Source organism: Micropterus dolomieu, linkage group LG21, assembly GCF_021292245.1.
Source record: "Micropterus dolomieu isolate WLL.071019.BEF.003 ecotype Adirondacks linkage group LG21, ASM2129224v1, whole genome shotgun sequence".
Taxonomy (NCBI): Eukaryota; Metazoa; Chordata; class Actinopteri; order Centrarchiformes; family Centrarchidae; genus Micropterus; species Micropterus dolomieu.
Genome location: NC_060170.1, coordinates 20,696,297 through 20,705,994, shown reverse-complemented (window position 1 = coordinate 20,705,994; position 9,698 = coordinate 20,696,297). Strand labels below are relative to the sequence as shown.

General features: G+C 40.8%; 2 protein-coding genes across 10 annotated transcripts in view; both read left to right on the top strand.

Annotated features, from left to right (window-relative positions):
• hnrnpk (heterogeneous nuclear ribonucleoprotein K) overlaps nucleotides 1-6,315 on the top strand; it is a 16,037-nt gene extending 9,722 nt beyond the window's left edge. For 8 of the 9 annotated variants that reach the window (XM_046033877.1, XM_046033881.1, XM_046033882.1 and 5 more), the window contains 6 exons: nucleotides 1,694-1,733; nucleotides 2,537-2,552; nucleotides 2,985-3,017; nucleotides 3,198-3,265; nucleotides 3,688-3,857; nucleotides 5,380-6,315. In XM_046033877.1, coding sequence (XP_045889833.1) covers nucleotides 1,694-1,733; nucleotides 2,537-2,552; nucleotides 2,985-3,017; nucleotides 3,198-3,265; nucleotides 3,688-3,857; nucleotides 5,380-5,410 — 358 coding nt within the window. In that variant the 3' untranslated portion in view covers nucleotides 5,411-6,315. Of the gene's footprint in view, nucleotides 1-183; nucleotides 232-1,693; nucleotides 1,734-2,536; nucleotides 2,553-2,984; nucleotides 3,018-3,197; nucleotides 3,266-3,687; nucleotides 3,858-5,379 lie in introns of all 9 variants that reach the window. The other variant, XM_046033874.1, reaches the window with a different exon arrangement.
• Nucleotides 6,316-7,088: 773 nt separating this feature from the next.
• Nucleotides 7,089-9,698, top strand: part of lg21h9orf64 (linkage group 21 C9orf64 homolog) — a 7,945-nt gene continuing 5,335 nt past the window's right edge. Inside the window, exons 1-3 of the mRNA XM_046035824.1 lie at nucleotides 7,089-7,724; nucleotides 8,701-8,895; nucleotides 9,488-9,635. Of these exons, the coding sequence (XP_045891780.1) occupies nucleotides 8,707-8,895; nucleotides 9,488-9,635 (337 nt within the window). The 5' untranslated portion in view covers nucleotides 7,089-7,724; nucleotides 8,701-8,706. The remainder of the gene's footprint in view (nucleotides 7,725-8,700; nucleotides 8,896-9,487; nucleotides 9,636-9,698) is intronic.

Genomic DNA, 9,698 nt, shown 5'->3' with positions numbered 1-9,698 from the left:
AATAACTGTCTTTTGTTGCATTTTTTGGGTTGTACACTGACAAGAAGAACAGAATACAGATTTCTGTGTGTATGTGTATGTGTGTGTGTGTGTGTGTGTGTGTGTGTGTGTGTGTGTGTGTGTGTGTGTGGGTGTGGGTGGGTGTGTGTGTGTCTATTTTTCTCATCTCCATCTTGCCCACAGAGATGATCGTTACTATGACTCGTACCGTGGCTCAGATGACAGGTCAAAGTAAGTTTCAGTTTCTGTCCCCAAACCTTTTCCTAAACTTCCTAACTTATCTTAACAGGGATACTTTAACATTCGGATATTCTGTAATTTTAGGTTACTTGCACGTGCAACAATATACGTGGGTGCTCTGTAATGGTAATTCACTAAAGCAAAGGTTCCTCATTAATACCATTGGGTTGTGCTTCCTGTAGAGTAGCATTTTACCTTTTGGTCTAAAGCCATTTACTTGCACTGACAGGTGTTCAGCATAATTTCCATTCATAAAATGTGACAAATTGGCCATGATGGATTAAAATGAATTTATAATTGTTGAGCTATTCCTACATGTCCCTTATTTCCCCACCTTACTTTGCAGGGGGGGTTTTAATCACTTTTTCTCATAACGCTCTTTGTAAATATTTGCCCTCCTGTCATATCCTTTACTCTCAGTACTAACTACTGCCTTACAAACAGCCTTTGCTCTTTAGTCTGTTTGTTTGTAGGGCCCTAGCCTGCCCTTACCCTAATCCCCATTCACCTGTTTGCACTCCAGTTATTTGTAATGCTTCGAAGGTAACTGCAGTAATGGTGTGAGACCCCCTTTCCTGTGTTATTAACCCATTCAATGTGCTATCCACTCCCAGCATTTCCCAGGTTGACAGAAAGCATTTGTGGTGGTATGTATGATGGTCATGTGCTGATATGAAGCTGATATCCCTCACTTGATTCTCCTGCAAAACAAACTCCTGCTTTCACAAGCATTTCTCTAATATGTACAGTTGTACATGAATGCATCATTCTGTCTGATTTACAGTTTCATGTAGCCATCTGAAAGAAGAAAATAATGGATGAATAAGATCTAAAATTGGAAAGCTCTGCCATCCCCAAACCCAGAATGATGCCATCATGACCAGGCCTTGTTTTTTTTTTTGTCAGCTGTACACATCCAACCAATATCCAATTAATATCTTAATTGGTGTCAACCTAGCTAATGACACCCATGTGTAATACAACATGGCCACAGCAAAAGCAGCAAGTGATATTAAGTTATGTGGAGGCTTTTGTTTGACTTGACAGTAACATCTGTGCATGAATGTTCTACAGGTACAGAAGAGTACTGAATAAATCGAAACCCATATCTTCAGCTTATTCCTTGTATTTGAGCTTCATCTTGGGGTGGAAAGCAGCAGCCCTTGGCTCTGATCATCACCACCACACCACCTGTCACTTCTCTCACTATAACACTGTCAGAGCTGTTCCTGTTACTGTGTGGGAAGATGGCTGAGAGGAAATGTGTTTATACTGTAATCTTGCTCAGCGTGTGTGTGTGGAGTTTGACCTAGACCAGAAATGTTCCTTTGGAATGTTGTCAAGAATTTTTTGTAAGCATTTTCTATTTCTTTCCACCCCCACCCACATCTCTCTCTGTCTGTCTGTTTCTGCCCCCCCCCCCCCCCCCCCCCCCCCCCTCTTTCATCACCAGTGACAGAAGAGGCAGACCGGATCGCTATAGCGATAACATGGTTAGTGACCCTTTGCTAAATGCATGCAGCTCTGGTTCTAGAATCTCGCTGGGCGCCAGCGTCCTCAGGCTAGCACACTGGCTGGTCCCAGCACTAGACAATATGCTGTGATTGTCCATTTTGTTATAATGATGATAGTGGTTTATTGACATTACAACCATAGCTGGTCACTCTTGGGGTGGGGGTGTGTGTGAGTGCATGCACACTCATCTGAGCCCTGGCCATGCATCCAAGCTAGTTTTGGCATGGTGTAAGTCTTCCCACCAAATGACCATAATCACCCCAGCGGAGACACCCCATAATAATCAACTATAATTGCCCTCTTACTGTGTACTTTTCACGGCCAGCCTGTTTTTCCTGCACAGAGAACGAGGATGTTGGGGGTGGGGAGGGTGGGGGTGGTGGCCATGGTTGGTTGCTAGGCAATAATAACGCTTTGTTGACAGACTGGACGGTCTCTCGCTCTCCAAGAGCTGGCAGGATACTGCCTGCCGTTGCTCAGCAACAGCTTTTTGAATTGCCTGTTGCCTTGGTGACAGCAGCAGCTGAATAGCAGGTGAAAATGGGGGCTGATGGAGATGCAAGGAGAGACGGCAAGGGGGGAGGGAGAGGAGGAGGAGGAGGAGTCTGGCTTATGGGTGAAAGCTGGGTAGCCGTTAGTTGAGTCCGCTTCATGAGGCTGATGCATCATCCATACATCTGTGCTTACAATCCTCCTCCCATTCATTGGGGATTTATAGAAAGATGAGGGGAATCCGCTGTACTGTATGTAACACGTTTGTCTTTCTGTTTGTTTTTCACAGAGCGGAGGAGGATATGGTAAGTACGAAGCCTCGTGTATTTGTTTTTTTTTTTTTTTCTGTCCTATGGATGTGGTTTCCAGGATGTTAATGTGTCTTGATGTGCAGGTCTCAGTGTTTTTGTCAAGCGTTTTATCTGGACGTCATGAAAAAATGACAATGTACAGTGCAGTGACAACCTGGCTAGAAGTGTTTCTGCAACAATATCGTGCTGTTTATTGAAACTGTAGTGGAATGACATTTTAAAGTATCTGTTTACAACAAATGGAATGCAGAGCAAATTGTACAGTTGTATTGTAACAGTTTTTAAGAACATCTTTTCAAACTGTATGACCAGTAATATATTTGAGTTTAGTAATTCAGTGGGTAATTTGAATATTTGTTGTTTACAAATGTCACAGAAATAATGTAATGTTATGAGTCAGTCTTTCTTGCTTTATTTCCTATTCAGACAACAGTTCCTCCTGGGATAGCTACCAGTCAGGTAAGTCTCTACACTTTCATCTATCAGTATGATTAGAAAAATCAATCAGCTGACCCATGTATCAGTATGTTGGCAGTCAAGTATTGATTTTTTTTGTGCTCTTGTTCCTTTCCCCGTTTCTATACTTCTCTTTTTCCCTGCTCGTCTACTTTGGACCTCACCTCTTCCTCTTGCCATCAGGTGGACGTGGCTCCTATAATGACATGGGCGGCCCTGTCATCACCACACAAGTGACGATCCCTAAAGATGTGAGTACATGACAGCAACCTAACATGCACACTGGCACACCAAAGAAAGATCAGTCCACCTCACCCACTACCCCCATGCCATAATATAGCATTTAGTGAGACTTGTAGAGTAAAACCTGCATTGTCATATGTGATCATGTCATCTGTACTCTCATTGTCCTTTCATATAAATTACATTTAGTCATGTGCATATAATATTCCATTATTTGTTCAGCTGTAGACTGGTACAGTACCATAAGTCACGTTGTCTCCTATACACTTAACTTTTTCCATTTTGCAACCACACTAGACAAGGTTATAGCAGTATTTTAGTGTAATTAACAAAACAAATTGAGAAATATTATTAATCACATTTACACATTGTGTTAAACCACATTAAATATTTGATTATACTATATTATACTTTTATACCCCACTGACAGCTTGCTGGCTCGATCATTGGTAAGGGAGGCCAGCGGATCAAACAGATCCGCCACGAGTCTGGTGCCTCTATCAAGATTGATGAGCCTCTGGAAGGCTCTGAGGACCGAATCATCACCATTACTGGCACCCAGGACCAGATCCAGAATGCCCAGTACCTTCTACAGAACAGGCAAGTTCTCACACAGCCTCATTGTGTTACACTGACCTCCGTCTTATTAGATGAAGAAATTCTTGATTCATTCATCCTAGTTGTAGTTGAAGCAGATTTCCCATCGAATTGGCCTCGTCGTCTGAGATAGGGGTGGGAATCACCAGTGGCCCTACGATACGATATTATCACGATACTTGTGTCACAATACTATATTATTGCGATTTTAAACATATTGCGATGTATTGGAATTTACTACTTTTTTCCAACTTTAAATTGTGTCCCGAAAGGAAAACTCCTCCTTTCTAGTGGACTGAAAAAGTAATTTATTTTATTTTTATTATACCAAAAAAGTAAAATTCTCATGTATAATTTATATAATAAAAGATTGATACTTGGCGTCCGTATAGCAATACGGTATTGCCACGGAAAATATCGCGATACTATGCATTATCGATTTTATTTTATTTAATTTTTTCCCCCCACCCCTAGTCTTACAGTGGGAACTGTTTGAAAACCTCCTATGGAAACTGTCCTGTGAGCTCTAAACCTGCATAACATCTGTTGCGTTGCTTCATAAAAAGTTTGTCGATGCAACCTGTTTTAGACAGTGAACCACACATTATAGGATTAGAGATTTTAAGATAATAAATGCATAAATGTCTTTTCTGAAATTGCATCCTGAAACTAGTTAACCCACTTTCTGTTGGGTCATACATTTCTGTTGCCTGCTGTCTTTTCTTCACTAACACCCCTTCCTTTCTTTCCCCATGCAACCTGCAACTAGTTCAAACCTTCCTCTTGCATGAAATGGCTGTGAAGGAGTAGGCAAACTTAATAGATGTACATATTGCAATAACCTTTTTTTCAAAAGGGTCAATGTGATAGACATGTTTCTCTTGACTGTCACATTTGTCCAGTGAATATGATTTGGAAGAAAAAAAAGTCTATTTACCATCTAAGCCGTTTCACTGTGAAGCAGGGAGTGGATTGATTCTTCCCCTGGCTGCTGCTGTGTGGAAGACTAGTGATTTTGTTGTTTTTAGTTAGATCAACCGACAACAAATCACAGTCTGCCAAATAGCACGGGCTCCTCCTCTTCTGTCTCCCTTGGCAACCAGTAGGCACGTATAATATACACTACTTCCTTGTTGATGCTATCGAAGCTTAGCCTGATTTCTAATACAGCTGTCGACCTGCCGCCGCTGTCTCACGAGTAGTGTAGTGTTGCCATGGTAACTAACCCTGCCTCCCTCTTCCTTCCTCTCCTCCCCCTTCAGTTTGCTGCACCTGCTTGGACACAAGGACTAACCACACCCCTCTTTTCCCTTCTCCCCTTCCTCGCTCTCCTTCCGCCACTTATTTCACCACTTTTTCTCTGCCTGTCTTTTTCTTACTCGCTGCCTGTCTCTCTTCCCGCTCTGCCTCCCAAGACTTCATCCTCCCACAGCTCTATATGTATATATTTACACATGTCATCGAAATGTGAATTGCATTTTTCTTCTGGTGTATTTTATTTATTTTTCCACTCTTTTTATTTCAGTGTGAAGCAGTACTCTGGTCATTTGCTGTAGACCCAGGAGACTCAGATTGAAGCAGACTCAGATTGCCCCCACCCCCACCCCAATCCCACTCCCAATCCACCCTCAGCCTCTCTGCCCCTGTCCAACATATCCCCTTCAGACTATTATTCTGGATTGTGGGTGTCTTTTTTGAATTTTATTTTTGTATTTTTTAATGAAATAAATGTCCAACATTCCTGTGAAAAGAAAATGTAGATGTTCTGCATTTTTAAGAGTGTAGTCAATTAGTTTATCAGATACACTTCACTTTTTTTTCTCCTAACACTCGCATCTATCCATATTCTTCAGTCTCCTGGCGGACAAAATTAAGCATAACCTTTATTTTTTGATGGGTTTGTTTTGTATAACTTGTATGTGTATGTTTGTGTCTCCGGTTTAATCCTGTCCTGTATGTGTGTGTGTACGCGTGTGCGAGCATGTCAGCGTGTGTGGGTTGGTGTGCTTTCTGTTGTCTATATCGGTCCCTTCACAAACAGTTGTACCACATTACTACTCTGTGCAACATGCAGAATGTAAGCTAAGTTTCTTTTCATATTGAACCATTTGTTTTTCTTCTTAGAAATGTGGGAATTTTTACCCTTAAGAATGGCTTTTTTGGGATGTTTAAGTTGGGACTGTTGTACACACCAGATACAGGACAGTCTGACTGATTTGTAGGAATATTCACGGTAGTTGTGTGATGAAATAAATTTGAAGAATTTGAGCAACTCCTCATAAATGGAAACATGTAGCTAGAAATTAGTTTTGACATTTTACTGGAGAATTGACAAATGATATTGAACGTATATATTTTGTCCCTGCAATTCCCTGTGCTCCACATTTGTTTGCTCTCCATAATGTAGACTTCACATTGTCAAATTGTAAAATGAATAAAGATGGTGCCACTTTTTACTGAACCATTTTAATGAGCTTGCTGATTGAACATGTCTCGCTTCTGTGCACTGATGGCATTTGGCATAAAGGTAATGTGATTGTTTTGGCGTGGGTCCAGCTATCATTTCAGGCATGTTAAATTTAAAGCTGTGACATCTGTTAATCTGCAGAAATGTCCCATCATAAAAATCCAGAGCCCAACCTGATGTGCAAATATTTTTTGTCCCAAAAATTTACTATTCCATAAAACAAAAGAAGCAAATCTTCACTGTAAAGAAGGTGGTATTATAAAATCTTGGGTATTTCTGCTTGGATTGTTACTAAAAGTAGTGCTGATTAGTGTTCTGTCAATTCATCGTGCCGTCTCATGTTACATTGTGGAAACTTCACAATCTTGTTCAATTACCTGGTAAGCGTTAAACTTTATTTTATGTTAATCGAGTGGTTACTGGATGCATTTGATGACCCAGAGCTCAAACATAAAATTTGGTGCTTCAGCTGGCCCAAATACAATCGCCTAACTGTATAAACTTGGAAAACAAATGGGACGATAACTTCTGATATTTCTTTAGACATTTTGTTGCAACACACCTCACAAATTGTAACCCCTTCCCCTCCTAAACAAGGGAGGGTTGAATTCCCACTCAATTGTCCCTCCGGGCTCCCTTACAGTCAAGATGGCGATGAAGGTCATAAATGGGGATTTCTTTTCTTCGTCTCACGTGGTGGCTAACTTTAGTGGATAATAACATATGGGATGAGGAATTAATCTGCAGATGGTGCAGTTGTAAATGACACCAAACTTTTCTATGGATGTCGGTTTTTGAGCTGTGAAAAAAAGCAAAAATATGGGATGCAACAGACCAAATAAGGCTTCTTTTAGACCAACCAATTAACAACAGTGTTCTCAAAGTTTGTTCTCCATTATAAGTTTCCAGTAGTGCCCCTTCTGGTTAGAGTCAGGCACAAGGTTGGGGTTAGGTTAAATGCATTTTGCTATTTCATAAGGCATACCGGGAAATGGCTAAAGCTGCTGAAAAGACAAAAGTCGCTTAAATTAGGCTTGGTCAATAAATATGTTTTTTTTAAAAATGTGAATGACTGAAACTAAGAGTTCCCTGAGTATACAGTTGAACAGTGTGAACAAAAAATATTAGGCTGGCAGGGGGGCAGTAATATGCGAGAAAAACTGCTGACCGATACCCAAACGCATGGTCCCCTCCAGGCTATGTAGTAGATAAAAGAGGGTACTTATTATTTTTATGTGGTCGTAACGGAATGGATATTGTTTTCCGGTTTCCTCTCCTGGTTTCTCGTGATTGGTGTTTCAACCTGTGATGAGTCCACAAGAGACGCTCTGATTGGTCAACAGCTGGAAACCAGGTAGTGGAAGCACCACGTAGTCTGCAGTGTACTATCCCTGCATTCACCGGTAAGTTGCGTGAAAGGTAATTTTATGAACGAATAACTAAATGTAAATTCTCGATTAACAGAAAGTTTGTATGGAAAAACTTGCATTGTTCTTCTGCGGTGTGAAAGTAACGTTATTAGTGTTGATAAAATCCAACATGCACTTTGCTCGTTCAGTTTTCGCTGAAACGTAGAAGCGTCATACCTGGGCTAACGTACTCACTGACTTGACTCAGGGGCAGAGCTCCACCAATTGGGCTCACATTTTAGATATCAAAGTGGAGAGTGAGTCATGTGACTTAGCAAAGCTCTAACAGAGGAAATTTAGTTAATTCAGTAGGCCACTGCTATGTGCGTCACAGCATCCTATTAGTCTGCTAGGGAACACATTGGTAACATACAGCCATTGCACACTTCACATAGATGGAAAAGACGAGGCAGCTTTTATAGGTAGACAGAGAAGGATATAACGTTAATTTAGTTCTTGTGGTTTAAATAATGGGGCTGGTCTGAGTCGAGATGCTCCTGTGTGCTGGGGGGCTTTTATGTTTGTGCACTATATTTCTACATTGCCTACATGAGATGAGAGTGAGGTCCCTACTAAAAACACAGTTGAATGAGATTGAAAACCAGCACTGATTTTTGTTCTAAAAGTCATGCAGAGTTTCTTTTCGAAAACTCTTTTTTTGTTGAAGAAATGCTCTTGCTTTGTTACATCTCCCATCTTCATTGAATCTTTTCCTTGTGAATTATCTAATTAAGCAGGGAGATCATCTTTAAATGGCACTTCCCCAGAGAAGTATGTCGGATATATCATATATTCAGCATGAAAAGGGCACTGCCATTCACATCTCCACCCTGCACCCACTGTAGTCTCTAATGTTTCTGATTAGAACCTAGACTTCTCAGGGTTTATAGGTCACATTTTACAGATCATTATTTTCTATGGACTGCTGGGGGAATATGTTTATATTTATATGCAAGTCTTCTCCATACAGTACATCATGGAGCCACCTCTGTTTCCCCGTGAGTCTGGGCAGTTCATAGCAGAGCGGAGTCGAGATGTGTTTGTGGAGGAGGAAGGAGTGCAGATGGTGGCAGAGATGCTCTACAGTCTCCGACACAGTGACGATCTGACGGCCAGTGGCTGGAAGAAGGCAAATCCATTGGCACCAGCGCCCACCTCTGACCAGGGGAGTCTGCCAACAGTCGAGAAGCATACATGAGTAGTTAATCACATGGTACAATGTTGTTCAGTGGCAACACCAATACTGCATTGAAGGAGGCACCACAGAAAATCCAGTCAATTCACCCACAATTCATATCGTCAACTCTGCTAATAACGAGGGAAAACTTGAAATATCAGATGGATTGAGACGTGATGTTGTAGTGTGCATTTCTAGATGCTTCAAATAATCAATCATTACATAGTCATGCATTGCTTATGATAGTTAACTTGACACTTATATTTAGCGGTACTTAATATACTATTTAGGTGATACTGTATACATTTTCAGAAGCTGTTAATAGAGCCTGATAATTAAACTGAACTGCCATTTCATCAGTGGTGGAATGTAACCAAGTACATGTACTCACGTGCTGTACTTAAGTACAAATTTGAGGTACTATTACTTTTATTTGAGTATTCTTCATAAGGGGTGCTTTTAAAAGGTACAAGGTTTATAGTTATGTAAATGTGTTTGTCATTTTACAACAAGCTTTTTTAAAAATTATTATTAAGTTTATTTAAATAGATATGATAAGTTTTGTTTTTCAACATTGCAGGCCTTGAATTGGGTATTTGTGGTAGACACAATGAACTTCTCCTTTTGGCCAGAGAAAGAAACACAACAGTGCGAGGTGACTTATAAAGGGACCACCTACACAGGATACATGACCCTGTGTGCTGCCATCACCAGGGCCATGGAGGAAGGTGAGAGCACGTATTGAGTTTAGTCTTTTGCTGGGTTAAAGGGGCTGTTACAATTAGGTTAAA